Source organism: Dicentrarchus labrax, unplaced genomic scaffold, assembly GCF_905237075.1.
Source record: "Dicentrarchus labrax unplaced genomic scaffold, dlabrax2021, whole genome shotgun sequence".
Classification (NCBI taxonomy): domain Eukaryota; kingdom Metazoa; phylum Chordata; class Actinopteri; family Moronidae; genus Dicentrarchus; species Dicentrarchus labrax.
Genome location: NW_026136724.1, coordinates 3,863,919 through 3,882,369, shown reverse-complemented (window position 1 = coordinate 3,882,369; position 18,451 = coordinate 3,863,919). Strand labels below are relative to the sequence as shown.

General features: G+C 40.2%; 1 protein-coding gene across 2 annotated transcripts in view; it reads left to right on the top strand.

Annotated features, from left to right (window-relative positions):
* scube1 (signal peptide, CUB domain, EGF-like 1) overlaps positions 1-18,451 on the top strand; it is a 111,646-nt gene that overhangs the window by 79,033 nt on the left and 14,162 nt on the right. For both annotated transcript variants that reach the window (XM_051392552.1, XM_051392550.1), the window contains one exon: positions 15,108-15,230. In XM_051392552.1, the coding sequence (XP_051248512.1) occupies positions 15,108-15,230 (123 nt within the window). The remainder of the gene's footprint in view (positions 1-15,107; positions 15,231-18,451) is intronic.

The following is an 18,451-nucleotide window of genomic DNA, read 5'->3' as shown; positions in this document are numbered from 1 at the left end:
CACCGCACTCCTCAAACACAGCCCCCGAGGCTCAGAGAGGAGCAGGCGGGGGGGGGCTGGCTTGTTTCCTTTGGCCTAGGAGGATGTGAGCAAGCCTTCTCATTTGGCCCTCAGCCTCCTCTGCGGCCAGCACAGTATATGGGAAGAGTTCAATTCCAAAATGGAAGAAAGATTCATTTCCTCAAGGTCAATATAAAAGTACCACATTCAATTAAAATTCCATTGTATAGAAGCCCTATTAATTGGATTACCGAAATATTGTGTTATTCAATATGTTTTTCCTAACCAATGCAGACAGTGTGACATAGGACTACACATAGACAGTGTGTTCAATTTCACAGCTGTGATGTACGAGCAAAGTCTCTAATGTCAGGTACTGAGTGGGTTAATATGTGTTTTATGTGTATTTTCATTTGCACATAAGAAGAGTAGAAACTAGGGTTAAAAAAGTGCTTACGCTTGGCTGAGGTAGAAAAGTTGGTGTAATGAGCAAAAGAAAACATGACAAGGTGCAATGGGAACAGACTTAAATGTCACTCAAAAACATGACATGTGTGGAGCGGCGAGCAGACTGTAACCTTCTTGAAATTAATACATGAAACTAACAGAAATGTCATATTACCATCATGTTTATATCTTCACGCTGGTGATAGCCGTGGACGTCCCTCTGTCCGTGCAACTGTCCGTCCCATTCTTGGGAAGGTGATATCTCAGGAACGCTGTTGAGGGAATTTCTTTAAATTGGCCACGAATGTCCATTTGAACTGATTTGATTTTGGTGGTCAAAGTGACCTCACAAAACAGGTGTTAGGCCATAACTCAAGCACTGATGACCATATTGCACAGGTGAACGGACAATGAATTGGTGACACTTTTGATTCAAAGGTCATTTCGATCTTTTAGCCATGATTTAAGAATGAATTGGCCTATTGCAGACTTCACACAGAATTTGACTGGGACGACACAATGAGTAAACAATAAGTAACACAGTCATCTTTCCATCTCATACATTCTGCCTTTCAAGTCTCACCGGTGTCACATGACTGCAAACAACGTATTGGAGCACACCTAGCTAATGGTGATCCTTTGAGTGAGTGAGTGAGTGAGTGAGTGGGTTTCACCTACATCTCATAGAGAGCCATCACGGCTAAAAATACCAGGAAAAAATAAAAGCAGCACCTTTTGTAGATCTATATAATCTTTACATAAAAATCAAGTACACGTGTAATATATATTCACTGGAATCATACATATATATCATCAGTATAGTGATTCTATTTAGCCAAAAAATACACTTCCCAAGTATTCACAACAAATATTATGAGTCTGGACAGACATGGATGTAAACTGCAACTTGTTGACTGGTTGGTGGAGGCATACAAACGTGGGACAGTAATTCTAGTTCCTACATGTTTTTTGCTCATTTCAGATTTTACTGTCGGTTTTTTAATTAGGTCCTCTCCTATTTGCATAACGGTAGTAGATGGATACAGATTGTTTTCACAATTTTCGGACAAATCTGCACTAAATTTGGATGGAAACTTAAGACTTATGTCAGGATTCTATTTATGCAAGCACTGAAAAGACGCTGAGTGAATAGCTCAACCTAAATGTGGCAGGTGCCCTGAAATGCGTAGCTTCACCTACAGAAGGCTGATTAGACAAACAGCAGTGTCAGTTCAATAAGCTTTTCTGCACATATAGAAGAGAGTTAATAATACAATGTGATGTTGTGCTTTCATTTAATGTTTTTTTCATGTTTCACAACATATGAGTGATCACATAAGTGATTTCCTCGTAACATTTTTAAAAAACTTTCCATTTATAGTCTCAGAACTTTCATTGGCATGTTCAATTGGAAATACACTGCTTTTGCCAGCTTTTTTATTTCTTTATTTTGGTAGTTAAATTGCTCTTAAATCCAGTTCAGGGTTTCTTTAAAAAGGCCCTAAACATCCTAATTTGGCTTCCTGAAACCTGCAAATTGCATGTCATATGCAGGCAGCAGCAGATAGCCAGTCTGTCAGGAAGAGGTTTGAAATGTCTGGTAGAGTTGTGTGATATTCAGACAGACGCACAGCTCTTGGCAAAGGATGGAGCTATCGATCGAAGGCCGGAGTGAAATATTGATCGTCTAGAGTAAATGTCAGAGATGGATCCCAGGAGACAGCTTGTGTGTGTGTGTGTGTGTGTGTGTGTGTGTGTGTGTGTGTGTGTGTGTGTGTGTGTGTGTGTGTGTGTGTGTGTGTGTGGGTAGAGAGACACACGGCAGTATGTGCAAGCTTTGTGTAGTGAAAGTGACAAATTGCTCCTCTCTCACAAGGGCAGACAGAGATGGAAAGAGTTGGGTGTTGTGGAGGAAACATTGGAGTGAGAGACATAACATCACCTCTCTGTGTGTGTGTGTGTGTGTGTGTGTGTGTGTGTGTGTGTGTGTGTGTGTGTGTGTGTGTGTGTGTGTGTGTGTTGGAAATAAGCAGAACAATTCTCATTGTGATTCAGCCTTTTTTTTGCTTCTCAGTGCTGTCCATGTGCAGTCCGATGTGAACCGTTAATTAGGAGCGTCCTCATTAACAAACAACTCAGGCAAGATGGCCTCTGGCACCCCAGATGTTTGTACAGGATGACATCAAGGTGCCCATTCATGTGAACACAGAATTTATTCATAATTTTATTCTTCCACTGCTTACGCTCTTATACAGACAAAGGCATTCCTACATTTTTAGCCATACTAGGGGCATGGAGGTTCTCTATGAATGTCAAGATTGGTTGGTCCACCACTTTGGGCCAGACTAAAAAAATCTACTGAAAAACTATTAGATGGATTAATTAATTAATTAATTTCATATTTTCAAGGTGAAGTTAAATCCTAATGAGCTTGGTGTTAATCTAGCACCACCAAGTCAAAGTTACTTATCTTTACTTGATGTAAGACCAAGTGTGAACCTACCGTAGTGTCACCCATTGGTTTGTGGAGTACTTTTTGAAGCCTCGAGTTTGGTATTATGGCTATCGCCATATCAGTTTTTTGGAGCCAATAGTGGTACTCTAAGTTAAGCTGCAGTCATTGGCGGTTGTACGTTTCAACTTGTCCATAGCAGAAAACAATGGCGATTTGCCACATCACACTTATTCTTGTATTACAGCTAAACAGTACACTAAAATATGTTTGTGAAACAATTTTAGGTGAGAGATAGTCAACGCATAACAGAATCTTCAATTCATATCTGATCATCACTGCCTAGTTTGACAGTTTGATCTGAGTTTGGTGCCTGGAGCTGAACGGACAAACTGAGAATGACTTGTCAATCACAAGGTAGCCACGCCCTATAGCATACCCGGCTTTATTGTCTATTTTACTCTCAATGGGACCATCATTTACTAAATGAACATCATACTGTATGGAAGAAGCCTGGAACTAGAGATTGAAACCATAAACTCATAAGGAAACAGTTTATTGAGCTAATAAATTGAGTTAGAAGTCAACTCATTTTCTCATAAGATGCAATACTACTGCTTATTTATTGCAGCCGATGGAGCTGCCCCCTGCTGGCTACTAGAAATAATGCAGGTTTACAACACTTCCACGTTGGCCTGGAAGCTCTGTCTACTAATTATATACTGTCAAAAATAATGACATTCCCATCAGTCTTAATCGCACCTGCAACCTTGTGGCACTTGTGTCAGGTGGAACATGTAACTGAGGGCCTGTCCACACGAATACGTGGCCTCACCCAATATGATGTTGTTTCGGAAAAAATCTCCGTAAACACGGCGTCGTTTCCAGAAATATCTGCGTCCACACGGATTCACTGAAACGACCCAAAACACTGTAGTACATATGCCAGGCCTGTATGTGGCGCTGTGACGCCGCCACACCAATACACTAAAACCGGAAGAGAAGCCATGGAGCATGCGCTGTTTACAAACAAGTAGTAGTAGTCCGCCATTGTTGTTATTGTTATGACGCGTCTAGCGGCGGCGGCTGAGGTTAAAGGCTAGAGAGGCGGGGCTAATACGTCATTGTTTAGGAAAAAAATCTGATTTCGCCGCCCAGACGACTCCGGGCAATCCAGCGTTTTCGGATTTTCCCACTCTGGGAACCGTTCTAAAAAAATCAGTTTTCACACCCCGAAAACGCCGTATCCCTCTAGACACGAGGCCGATACGATAAAGTATTTATCCGGATTCGAGAAAAACGTATTCCTGAGGACAGGCCCTAAGTGTTGCATCACTTAATCTCAAAGGCTTTTACTTATATGTTGCTTTGGACAAAAATTGATTTAGGTTGCCACAGACCGTTATTCTGACACCACCGATTAGCCAGTTTTAAGTTCTACTTCACCGTGACTGCTAAAGATCAAAATCTAAAAGCTTTTCTGTACAATGAGCATTACAGCCTCATTTAGCAAATGTGTCAAGAATATTGCCTAACAGCTAGAGTAATTAGGGCTCAGAACAGTCAAAGGGCACCTCTGATAATGTTTAAGGCAAGAAAATAATTTGCAGTACTGTACCAGTTCTGAATATATGGTAGATGAAACACACATGTCATGCCATCCTCCATTCTCCCTTCAACCACTCTCCCGACTCGCCTTTATCTATCCTCTCTCTCTTCCCCTCCTTTATCATTTCAAGATGTTCCGAGGCTTAATGTATTTATTTAAGCTCAAAGCTTATTTAAGCTCCATTAAAGGTAATTATATACCCGGTTATAAGGCTCAGCCATTCCCAGAGTGGCCATTAAATGTGGGTAGATGCGGTGGTTCTGCCAGTGTTTGTGGCTGCCAGAATAATTACGAAGCTGTGTCTGTCTGTGTTGGGTAGACCCGGGTGGTATCCACTGTTTTTACATAGGCATCAGAGCGGAGACGTCGTGGGCAGAGGGGGAATGTTGTGGTGTATGGTGTATGTCTGTGTGTGTATATGTCTTACTTGCCAACATGCCTGATTGGAGAATCCAGATTTTCTCACTTCTGAAGCTTTCTTTCTAGTTTCTGTGCCATATGTTTGTTAACTGATTCATTCAGAATTCATCAGATGCAGGAAAAGATCTCTTCACTTTTGTAGTCCCAGGGTTGGCATGTGTACAGTGTGTGTAACCTGAGGGAGAAAGGCAGCCATCCCTCCTGCTGTCTCACAGATAGAGATCATTCCTACAAGCTACTGGGAAGTTGCCATTGATTGATCTGAATCCTTTTAGGCAGCCGGCGCTGCAGGTTAGACATGAGACAATAGAGATTAACACTTAGAAAATCTTCAAAATAAAAGAGTAAGACAATAAGAAGAGAAATCAAAAGAGCAACACTGTTGAAAGTCAATTGACTAGCAGTGTAGAACAAAGAGATATTTAAAGGGGCTAATCAATATAAATGCTTCTTGGTCTGACATCATATTTTGGGATGTTAGACACTTCAGTGCACTTGAACGCCTTACCTGTCCCACTCTCCTCAAAAAACCCCAGACCCTCATTCTCCTCCCACCAGCCACAGGGAAATCCGTTTTAGCCGAGCCAGATGGAGGGACAATCCCTTTAAAAGGCCGCTGACAGGGCACAGTGGGACATACGCTTTACTACATTTTCACCACGGCGCGCGGCCAGCTCGTTGTGGATTCCTGTCTCGGCTCCATATTTAGATGAAGAGTTCATTCAGCAGAAGTTCCCTGAGGATACAGAGTGAGAGGATCAGGCCAGGGAGGCCTGAGTCTACCCTGATGGAAAAACACGGTGGCTGAGTTACTGGCTGTTTTATAAGGGCTCCTATCACGCTACACTGAGGGGCATTTGAGAGTGCATGTTGACTGGACCTCTCTGTGCTCTCGCCACCTTCTCTTGACCCTGTTAATAGCTGGGTCCGAATTGATCAAGCTACACACTAATAGTTTAAATGTGTGCAGTGTTAGTATAGCCTCGCAAGCCAGCCACAATTTTCACTTCACTCACTGTGCCCTACCACCTACCAGCACCTGATAAGCACTTGCTTAGGATAGGCATTATTTCAATGATGCCTTATAATGACATCACAACTACATCAATCCATCAAGATCACATAGCAAAAACTGAGCTCTTGAAATTTAGGCTTTGGTAACGTCAGTATGCAAATGTCATAGATCAAAATATGAGAGTGTGTGAGAGTCCAGCGGTTCTAGTGTAACCTAACTGCACTAGATGGTTTGTTAAACAGAACCATATGGGAAGTCAGGATGCTGATTGGTCCAAACCACTTTGTTCGGACAGAACCAAATAGCTAGAAGTTATGCCAGTTGCTTAACAAGGTTAGGTCAATGTAGTGACCCCAAAGTGTCCAATCATAGCTTGACATGTAACTAGGCACGGCAGACGTGTCAAGGTTTTGTTTTTTGCCACTGAGGTATTTTAGTAGGTAGTGAGTAAATACTGTTATTTGAAAGAGACTGCTTGCCAGCAACATGAGCCAAAAAAGTTTTCTAGCTTTGTGGTTTGCACTGTGTGGCCCACTGCACCTGTGCATTGGTGTTCCTCTCTCTATCTGACCTGTTTTTTCACAAATATAAAACCACCAAGGGTAAAAAATTCATATATATATATATATATATATATATATATATATAGTAATAATTGCTCTTGTTTGTAGTTTCAGGTGTCCTGTGAGCAGTTTTACAGCCATCTTTTATAATGAAGGTCTATGGGGAAAATGCCTTTTGTACTTCAGGGTAGTTCTGAGAGTGGCCACAATTTGCAGCAAGGCTGAGTGGCAGAACAGTTTCTAACTCTCTTAATACATCCATTATTTTTCCACATGCCAGAGCAGTGGTCATGGGACCATAGTAAGAGAGATGCATTTTAAAGGTCCAATGTGTAACATTTTGGAGGCTCAATTGACACAAATGGAATATAATATATTCCGTAGGAATAGGATAGGTATGTTTTCATGTGTATTGTGTGACACTGTGGGTCACATTCCATGGAGTTTGCATCTTAGGTCCAAGGAGATAAACATACTGTTAAATCCATTCATCAATCTTTAGCATGTCCGGATAACTAGCCTTTTATAGTAGTAACTGATTTCTACTTCCAAGGCATAACATCCAAGTACATTACGAATATATTAGTTTGTGGGGTTACAGGTCACATTTTAAAAAACCTCCCTCTCGACTAGCACATCCACTGTGTGATATTTCTTTAATGTGTGGAAGTGGTCCTTGAAGTTGTAGTTGAAGTTGAAGTATAGAGTAACATTAGCAGCTTTTTTTAGCTGCTCTTTATTGGATTTTTTAAACTCCAAAACCCTCAACTATTTCCTGAGATAGTGTTCTCATTCTAAAGCCTTTTCTCTTTTCAATTCAACACAAAAAAATAACATGAAGTTTCAACTCATGGAGCCAACATCAGCTAGCTACAGGCGATGAAATCTACCAGCCTCAGTTATAATTTCAGCCATCAAAATCGAGGGACGCCAAATAAACATAAGAAGCTTGGTTTTTGTTTACCTCTCTTAGATATGCCACCATTCTCATTTGTAGACTGCCAACATGTCATTTGAGATCAGAAAGCTTGACAGGCGAATAGCAACAGTAACTAAATCTGTCTGTTCTGAAGGCCATACCATTTGCATTGAGACGAGTAGCCAGGACACATTTTCTTAGCAACTGATGCACAGCCAAGATGGGAAGTAGAAGCCATCATCAGCAAACTCAAAAGTAAATTGTTTGTAATGCTGAATTCAGAAGACACAATAGTGGCCTGATAGCGTAGATGTAAGGAATGAAATGCATCAAGCACAACAACCGATTGAACACTCTTCTGTGCAACAGCTTTAAACATGGTGAAATGAAAGTAATGTTGGTGCTTCTGGGTGGAACTGTGAAACAGAGGAAAGGAAAGCAGTTTTTCTAGGCTTTACCGAACACAAGACATGTAACATGAAAAGGTTCTCCCTTCTTTCACCCACTTTCTCCCTCTCGTCTCATTTTTCTTTCTGTTTCCCACCCTGATTTTCCTCCACCTTCTTCTCTGTCTTGTCTCCTCTACCTCCGTCCTCTCCCTTTCTCTTTTCTTCTCTCCCCTTCTCTCCTCCCCTCTGTTTCTCTGTGGTGTCTTGCTTGATTTATTCCCCAGCTCAAGGGTTTAGGTGTTAATCCCTCACAGTTTTCATCACTTAGAGCACCAATCAAAAAGGGCTTAGCCTGTGTAATCTGCCAGACTATTGTCCCCTCTCTCCACTCCTCCTCCTCCACCTTTACCTCCTCCACTATCAAAATTTTTCCAGCCTGATCTCCTACTCGCCCTTCTCCACATCTAGAAACAGTTTTTACAGCAGCAAATGGAGGGGGGTGCACTTGCTATCAATGATTGATAAGGAGAACCAAAATGTATTCATATGAAAAACTCACACATTATTAAAAAAGTTAAAGACCTGACTTTGCAGTCTGGGTTCATCCGAGGGCACTGTCGGCTGCATGAGGCGAGGGACTGAGGTTGGATGGTTGGGGTTTGTGAAACCAGATCTGCCAGCAGGTTTGTGGTTGGCACGGAACATGCTGCCTCGGGGGCGATTGCATTCACCTTATTATTATTTTAGAATCCGTTTCTGGAGTGCTGCACCACACCTGCAGTAGAGCTCAGGTATCCAGGTTTTATTCCACACGGATTTAGCAGACACTTTCTCCCATGGACCACAGGCCTGTTTGTTTGTTTGACTATGGGACCAACATGAATGCTGTTAGCAGCATCTCAACAACTTCTCACACAGCATTTGATAATGATTGCTGAATGCCAGTTTTAGAGTTGTCTATCATTTTCACTTGGGTTGTACATTCATTTGCAGGTTTATATGCAAAACATGTTTTAATGATAACAAATTAGGTATGAATAAGGACCACAGAGATTGTCTCTCTTTTCGTGGGAAGATCAAGAAATTAGTTTGTACAAGACACGAATATAGAAGATGTAATTTTAATGACATGCTAAACAGAAAATTGTAGTCTATGACTGCAAACTAGATATTATAAGTATGTTTTGCAAGACAGGAATTGCTTTTGTGTTCTGCTGTGCTGAGTGCTGTGACACTACCGTAACAGGTTAATGATGTTACTATGAGTAGATCAGAATGAAAATGAATTAATTACGTTTTGCAGATACATTTAGTATCTATATTGTGTGACTTTGCAGATATGTTTATTAAAAACATAACCATAACCCCAACCCAGTAAGACAGGTGGCATCATGTTTCTAAACCCATTTGCTGTTGCAAATTAGTAGTATACAAAGGCAAAAAAGACAGAGATGTCAGTCAGTGTTTCCTCCACGCATCATTTTTGTTGACTTTTTTCTTTTGTTCTTAAGCTCCTGAAACCACAAAAAACAGATGTCTAGTTTCTCATGATGCACCCGAAGTAGAACTAAATTCAAAGCTAGGCTGAAAAAAGATGGATTTGAATATTGTATAGTCTGTGAACATCTATATTTTCCAGTGAAGTTCTGGATTCAAAGGTGGAGGGAGATATAAAGACGTGACCATCACCCCTTTTATTGGCCATCACCCACCCTGCAAAAGGAAGGGGCTAGTCTCTGTCTCTCCTCCGTCTCTCCCAGCAACTCCATTAGTTCCAGGTAACTAGCATATAATGGGATGAGACAGTTGGATCCCTATGAACCAGAGGGCTAAACCTCCAAAGACTTATCCATGCCGCCTGTTGGAACCCTGTTAAACAAGCATAACACTAAATGTACCATTCCGATGAGTAGCTGTAATGGGATAACTTCATTGCTTTACTGCTTAGCATAACAACTTAGCTTCCATTAGCAGTCGGAGCTAACATAAACAGTGCTTGTGAAAACGTTACTTTTGCTGACAATAGGTAATGCGTGAGTTTCTCTGTTTCAGCATAAGACGCCCGACTCGGGAATAGTTAGTGGGTCTCACAGTTGCACTTTTAAAAGTTTGTTAGAGTTATAACTTGTGTAGTTTGTAAGAGTTTGGTCTGGCATTTTCGAAGTTTCCTGGTCGAGTTCTGGACTCAATTTCCCAGGAGGCAACTGGGGTGAGACTCTGTTTACATTTTTACTTCCAGTTGAATAGCCTCTGGCATAGTTGCAAGAAATCTTATTTTCTGAATAATTGCTAACAATATTTATAATTTAATTTCACTTAATACTTAGGATGCATGTATATATGTATAATATTTACTATTATTTGGGCAAATATTTCTGAAAAACCTAACCTGTCTACAGTATTTACTACTCATTATTTGGTTCTTATTTATTTTCCTATTTATTTATTACCTTTCACTTTACTCTCATATTCTTGCGTGGTGCTGCTGAGATTGCCTTCATTACTTCTGCTTTCTCTTACAATAGTAATGAATAATAGAGTTTAGTTTTATTTTGTTTTTTCCCTTTGACAAGCGGAAGGGGAAACCACTTTAGAAATGGAGTGGACAGCGACACTTGACCATTCCTCAGAGAGTGTGGAACGGGGGACTGTTCTTTCAGCTCCTTTCAATTCCCAGGCGAGGGCGGTCATGACTTTGGTTCATAGGTCCATTCCACTGAATGTCACTAAGGTAATATCAGACAAATTTGGCAGATTTCTGATAATCCAAGGTATACTTTACACTGAATGCCTCAATTTGGTTAATATTTATGCACCAAATCACGATGACCCAAATTTCTTCAATAACTTGTTTCTGACTTTAGCTTCATTTAATGGGCAATACATTATTGCTGGGGACTTTAATTGTACAGTCGACCCCAACAAAGACAGATCAACACATTCAGACTTATCCCACAGTAAAATCAGAGCAATTATTCATCAGTTCATTAAGGATCTAAATCTGAGGGACATCTGGAGAGATAGAAACCCCGGTGTGGCAATGTATTCTTGTTTCTCCAAAACTCATCATACGTATTCACGTATTGACTATTTTCTAGTTTCAGCCAGCTTAATAGGTAAAATCAAGGACTGTAATTATGACAGCATTCTAATTTCAGACCACGCCACAAATAACCTGGTTTATGTGGATCCAGGACAGCTATGTGATCCCCCCAAACGGACATTTCAACATAAATGGCTCCAGGACCCAGATCTAATAACTTTTCTTGGAAAACAAATAGATGAGTATTTCATGATTAATACATACGAGACATCAGCATACACTAGATGGGAGGCTTTCAAAGCCTTCCTCAGAAATCTAAAAAAGCCAAACAAAAAACTGCGTTATTAGAGGCAAAAATTAAAATTATGGAGGATATTTGCTTTAAAAACCCCTGTTCTAAGATTCATCAAGACTTCATTATTGAGAGCTCAGTATAATGAAATTTCAGCTTCCAAGGCCGCTGCTAACCTTTTAAAACTTAAACAAAGTATCTTTGATCAAGGAGAAAAAGCAGGCAAGATTCTAGCATAGCGTTTAAAACAACTTCAAGTTGAAAGATCTATTACCAATCTTAAAAATGAGAAGGGGGAATTCATCACAGACTCGGTGGCCATAAATAATAAATTTAGGGACTTTTATGAAAGACTCTACAGCTCTGAAGTAATTGGAGGGCTAGCAGACCAGAGCTCATTGGCATTCTTAGATAGTTTCAACTTCCCCAAATTAGAGCTTGACAGTGTAAGAAATCTCTGCAGCAATAAAATGCATGAATTCTGGAAAAGCAGCAGGCCCAAATGGCCTGCCCATAGATATCTACAAAAAAATTGAATAAAAAATTAGAACTCCCCTTTTGGAAATGTTTTTAGAATCCCTTCAGAATGGGATACTTCCTCCCTCCCTGAGAGGTGCTCTGAATACTCTTCTCCCGAAACCGGGTAAATCTAACGATAAGTGTGAAAATATGAGACCGATCAGCCTCCTGAATTCAGACTTGAAGATGTAGCTCAAATATAAGAAAATATGGAATCTGGAAGTATAAATATGGGACTTTTATTCTTCAATTTCTCCACATTGGTACAGTAAAAATGCTTGATATTAAGTATACTTGTAGTCTTAGGTGTGTAGAAGTCAAATATACCATCCATAGCCAGTAATTATTGAGCAAAGTGTATTTACAGTAGCTCAAATATATGAAAATATGCCACTTGGAGGTACAAATATGGGACTTTTATTGTTGAATTTCTCCAAATTTGTACGGTAAAAATGCTTGATATTAAGTATGTTTGTAGTCTCATATGTGTAAAAGTCAAATATACCATCAGTAGCCAGGAAACACTGAGCAATATGTTTTTACAGTACCTCAAATATGGTCAAATATGCAATCTCTGGAGGCATAAATATGAGACTTTTATTTTGGCATTTCTCCACACTGGTGCAGTAAAGATACTTGATATAAAGTGTTTTTTAATTCATCAGGGGCACACAACACTTAAATGTAACATATTTTAATTATAGCTTACGGTTCTAAATACCTTTATTTTGAAAGCCGGAAGTGAATACGCTGTTTCTCCGCATTTACCATAATGCTGAGAATACTTGTACACTCGAAATTTAAGTGCGGCTGAATTGACCACGGAGATCGGACTCACGGCTGGATTGACCGCAGTCTACTAGCCTACTGTTTCTTCTACACAGCACCGTCCTGTAAATGACAACATCCGGTCTCAGAATATGAAACAACAGGCCTTTTTTCCGTTTCTGTTTTCTAGTGATTTTATTTTTTGTTATATGAAATAGAAAATGAAAATCAAATAATTTTTTTAATTTCCCTCATCCCTTTCTGACCATGAAAAAGAAAAACGCCTTGTATTTCAATTTTAATTTTTGTATTTTAAAACGAAAATCAAATAACCACTCGTTTTCTGTTTTTTAATACCCGTTTCTGAAAGGAAAATCCAATGACCAAAACATACACGGACCTAAGGGGTTAGCTAACTTAACTTCGCCATCGCACCGTCAACTATAGGCTAACCTGTTAAAAAGCGGTACGTACGCATAAAGCGCTGTTAATGACATTGATTGGCTGCGTAAGTAAATACATGTGAGCCGTATCATGTCATTGGCTGGACAGTGTTAGTCATTGTTTTACTGTAGTTACCACTTGTTGTCACCTGGCACTCACTGAGTTGCATTGCAAAATTGTACAGAATAAATTGTTATGCGTTGATTTTATTTACAGTTCAGGTTGGATTTTATTTTATGCGCTGCATAGATTTGCTGTGCGCGGAGAACGCGGGAGCAGTGCTCGATTGCGCAAGCACACAGCTTAGAGGGAACATTGATTGGAACATTGGCGTAACGCATGTAAAGCAGCCCAGACAGGGTCAGGTAATACACGCCTAAGACTCCTACAATATAATTGGTTAGTGAGGGTGTATATTACTCCAGCAAAATTAAACAAAACAAAAATTTGAATATCCCAGACTCCTATAATAGATGTGGGGTAAATAAGGGCACTTTATTTCACTGCCTCTGGCAGTGTCCAAGAGAGAGGGAGTTTTGGGAGGAGGTTAGACTGTCTGTACAGGAGATTCTCTCAATTAGATTAGATCTGGAACCTTGGATCTTTCTGCTAGGTCTTTACCCAGAGGGACATAGAATAAAGCTTCATGAAAAAATGTTTATAAACATGTGTTCTCTACAAGCAAAAAGGACAATAGCCTTATCATGGAAAAACTTTGGTAAACCTGCTATCGCTGTGTGGTTTAGGGAACTAACTTCTTGTTTACCTCTGGAAAAAATGTCTTACACTCTTAAGGACAGACAGGAGGTATTTCAAACTGTATGGGGTCGTTTCATCATTTATATGAAGGACAATGATTTGTCGCGCCTGATGGACGGGCCTGGAACAGTACAGGTGCACCCTCTGCACGACCCAGTTTCTTCTTCTCCTGTTTTCTGGACTATATGTTAATGTATCTTCTGTGGACCCATGATTATGTGCCTTCATTGGGGAGGCCCCCTGACCGCCATGTTTTTGTTTCGTCTTGTTGGTACGGTTGTATGGAGCAAGTGTGTATAGTATGAACAATTTGTTCTGACAGTGTATGTTTGTACACTTCTGTACCATTTTACACACTTCTCTGCTGTTATTTGTTCTTGTCTTTTTTATAAAATGAAAATCCAATAAAGATATTGTTAAAAAAATGTACCATTCCATTACACACAAAAATAATTCAATAAAAATATAAGAGGACAGAAACAGAAATTAAAATATAATCACAATAAAAGTTGATGAATAGCATCAGTAAAGTCAACATGTCAACACAGCAGTAGGAAGGACAGCAGACTGAACTGTTTTGTGCCCACCTGTCGTGCTGTGTTGGGACAGTGTGTCTTTGTGTTACCCATTGATCGAAAAAATGTCCCTTTTGAACGAAAGCCATTTTGTCCGATGACGGACGTGCAAGAAAGGACGAAGTCAAGCGACTTTCATCATCATAACAATATCAAACACATGGAACGGTTTGGTTAGACTTAGGCATCAAAACTACTTGGTTAGGTTAAGGAAAAGATCATGGTTTGGGTTCAAATAAGTACAAGTCATAGAAGTCAAGATAGTTACATCATCTTATTTCGTAACAACTGGCCTTCGGAGCAACGGGTGTTTGCTTTCAGAATAACACGCGGCCGAACGAATGTGCTTTGGGTCCAATGGGACATTTTTCGGACGATTAGGGTTTCAAATAATGAGCCGTCACAAACAATGGCATGGCACCCACCGAGCTCCCTTTCCAGCACACTGGTATTGTGGTTTAAAATAAGGTGGAAACTTGACGACAGTCTTTCAACGCTGCCAACTCTATTTACCTATGGAAGCACAAAAATAAAGAGCATAAGAAAAACAATCCCTCCATCCAACATATCTGAGACTCTAATGCCTAGACAGACCTTTCACCAATCTTTGAATAGATTTTAAGCTTGGACCGGAGAAAGGTTCTCTTCTGTGTTGTTTAGTTTGTATGTCTGATGCACATTTACAGTAATAATGGTGCCGTTTTTGTGTCTTTGTGTGTTCTCATATACTGGTAAGACAGTTGTGTGTTAGAGTGGTGCAGTGTTAGTGTTATGTTCTAGATTATGCAACCATTTGAACATGGACTGTGTGCACTCTACCACATCCACTGCTGTTCAGGTGGACTCAGGAGAACATGCTTTCTGTTTTTCATTCTTTTATTTTCTTCACCCAGACATCGACGAATGCCAGGAGAACAACGGAGGCTGCGATCACTTCTGCCGGAACACGGTGGGCTCCTTTGAATGCAGCTGCCAGAAGGGCCACAAACTGCTCACTGATGAACGGACATGCCAAGGTCAGTGACTGACAGTTGCCGATTGCCCAGTCACTATGTCATCAGTGCTATCAGGCTTGTGGGGGTCATCCATCAGTCAAGTCTAAATTGATTTTGTATTGTTTTTGTATTGATAGTACACATATTAATACCTAATGTAACACTAGTATTATTTTAAAACATTAAAAGTCTGTGCTTCTCTTACAATGAGCTACAGTTATTGATAGTGTGAGAAATTTAAGCAGGGACAGCCTCCCTTGTGTGAGGCCTTGGTTGGCTGCCTAGCCAATCACTCATGAATCCCATTGTTTTATTGATTTAGGATCCCGTCTTCTGTGTCTTTTTAAACCCATCAACCCATTGAAGTTTGTATTGCAGTTTTTGTATTGAATTAGTGTGTATTGCAGCTGGGATGGCAGCCATTAGGAAAGATTCCATTTTTCAATTCAATTTTATTTGTATAGCGCCAATTCATAACAGAAGTTATCTCAGGACACTTTTCAAATAGAGCAGGTCTAGACCGAACTCTTTATAACATTATTTACAGAGACCCAACAGTACCACCATGAGCAAGCACTTGGCGACAAGGGCAAGGAAAAACTGCCTGTTAAAAGGCAGAAACCTAGGACAGATCCGTCCGTCTCTAGGTGGGTGGTCGTCTGTCTCGACCAGTTGGGGTGGAGAGGAGAGAGAGAGAGAGAGAGAGAGACAGGTGCACAGCAACAACAGTATTGGTAATGGCAATCTAGCAGGACCATGGCAGGAGGCTCCACCAGGATCGATAAGAACCTCGAGCAAGCACAACCCCGGGGAAGAAGTAGTACATGCATTACTGGAACATGAATGAGTGCAGAAAGAGAGGGTAGAGATGAGCTCAGTGCACCAGAAACCCCATTAGGCCTATAGCCATAACTAGAGTGGTTGTAACTATAATCTTTAGACTAAGTGAGTCTCTAAGATTTTTGAGACTATAGGAACCACAAGTGCCCAGCATTCAGAGAAAGTGTTCTAGTGAGGTAATAGGGTACTATCAGCTCTTTAAGATTTGAAGGGGCCGATGAAGAGCGTTATAGGTGAGGGGAGAATTTTAATTCTATTCTAAATTTTAAAGCAAGTGCAGAAGCTAGAGGAGTGATCTTTTCTAGTTCCTTATGAGTTTGGCATCTGAATTAATTGGAGCTTTTAATCCAGGACTTATTGGGGCAACCTGAAAAAAAAAGGTTGGAGAAATTTCTTTATGTCTCTTGGATTAGTTTTTTTACATTGTTTGTAATTTTTTAGATAATTGATTAATTTATGTAATGAAAGAAGGGAGGTCTAGGGGGTGTTTTGGGGGGGGAAAACAAACACAGACTCCAAGATCTGGGTGCTTGAGGCCAAGGTAATGCCATCTAGAGTAACTATAACTTTAGACGTGAGTCTCATTTTTTCTGTGGCATCAGAAATTCAGTGATTTTAAGTCCTTAAGACATGTTTGTTTAGAAATTGATAATTTCTTTTTTTCTAATAATTTTGCCTAAAGGGAGCATATATAAAGTAAATAGTACCGGTCCAAGTACAGAACCTGTAGTATTTATTGAAGATCGTTAACATGTACAAACTGCGAACGATCTGATAAATATGACTTAAACCGGCTTAGTGCGGTTCCTTTAATGCCAATTTCATGCTCAAGTCTCTGTAAAAGAATATCATGGTCAATGGTGTCAAATGCAGCACTAAGATCTAATAATACAAGTACAGAGACAAGTCCATTGTCTGAAGCAATTAAAAGGTAATTATTAACTTTAACCAGACCTGTCTCTGTGCTGTGATGAACTCTAAATCCTGACTGAAAATCCTCAAATAAACTATTGTTATGTAGAAAGTCACACAACTCTTTTGCGACTACTTTCTCCTGAATCTTAGAGAGGAAGGGGAGGTTAGAGATCGGTCTATAGTTGGCTAAAACCCCTGGGTCAAGAGTGGGCTTTTTAAGAAGGGGTTTAATTACAGCTACTTTAAAGGACTGTGGTACATATCCTGATAATAAAGAAAGATTAATCATATCCAATAAAGAAGTGCCAATTAAGGGTATGACTTCTTTAAGCAGCCTAGTTGGGATTGGGTCCAACAGACATGTTGATGGCTTCGATTTAGAAATTATTGAAGTTGAGATCATTTAAAAACTTTAAAAAGTACAAATTAAGCTTGCTGGTTCTGAATTAGGCTACATACACATGAAGGTACCATACATGGCTGAATGGATCAGGGAAATTAATGTGTGAATGGGAAACTGAGCCCCAGAGCAAGTTGGCCTCTTTGTTGGAGTCAGATGAGAAAATCAATATCAATTTGATCTCTCAATTAGTCCAGGGATGCAGTAGGTCCTGCAGGATATTAGTCTAGAGAAATTATACCCTTTCCATCAAGACTAGTGCTTGCATGTTGTCCCGGTGGACCCACTGGACTAACAGAGAAGAAATTTGTATTGATCATCTCATCTGACATGAGACTGGAAGATGGCAAACAATTATATTTCCACAAATGTTTCTCTAAACTCCAGCTGCTGTAGTGTGACAGTAAATACATTGCTGAGATGCAAAAATGAGAAAAAGTCAAGCATGCACAGTCATCTTTCCCCAAGTCTGTAATCTGCAGTTTGTTGCAGCAGGGTAGCTGGGTGTGTAGTGTACATGCAGAAACTTCCTTGTGATCAGCGATTATGTTTGTATGACCAAAGGCAGATTCTTGCTTACAAGTTGCAGCAAGCGAGACAGGAGACAAACACAAAATGATTTTTATTAACAACAAATCCCTGAGGTGCTTCTGTCCCAGGCCCAAAACCACCAAACAGTGTGTACACATGTGTGTATATGTGACGGATTAACTGTGCATCATCGGCGGCGCGTTTGGAGTCTTTAATAATGTGGTGTTGAGTGTTGTCAGCCACATCACAGCTTCGGTGCCTATTTCTGACACACCTTTGCCACCGTGCCATGCCAGCCAGTAGCTGCCAGGTTTATCCCATCCACTGACATCTGGACTGTTCAGCTTCAACTTGACCTTAAAATGAAATATAATGTTTAATTTGTCTGCTTTCTCTGTGCCAGTGAGCCTTTCCAGAGAAAATAGCTCCCGGTGATACACTACATGCCAGTGTGGGAGTATTCGCCAGAACTGGCTAAGAAACCAAAGCAAAGAAGATTAATCGTTTGCCATAGTTGCATAAGCATTCCCACAAATTATTCCCTCTATTCTAAATG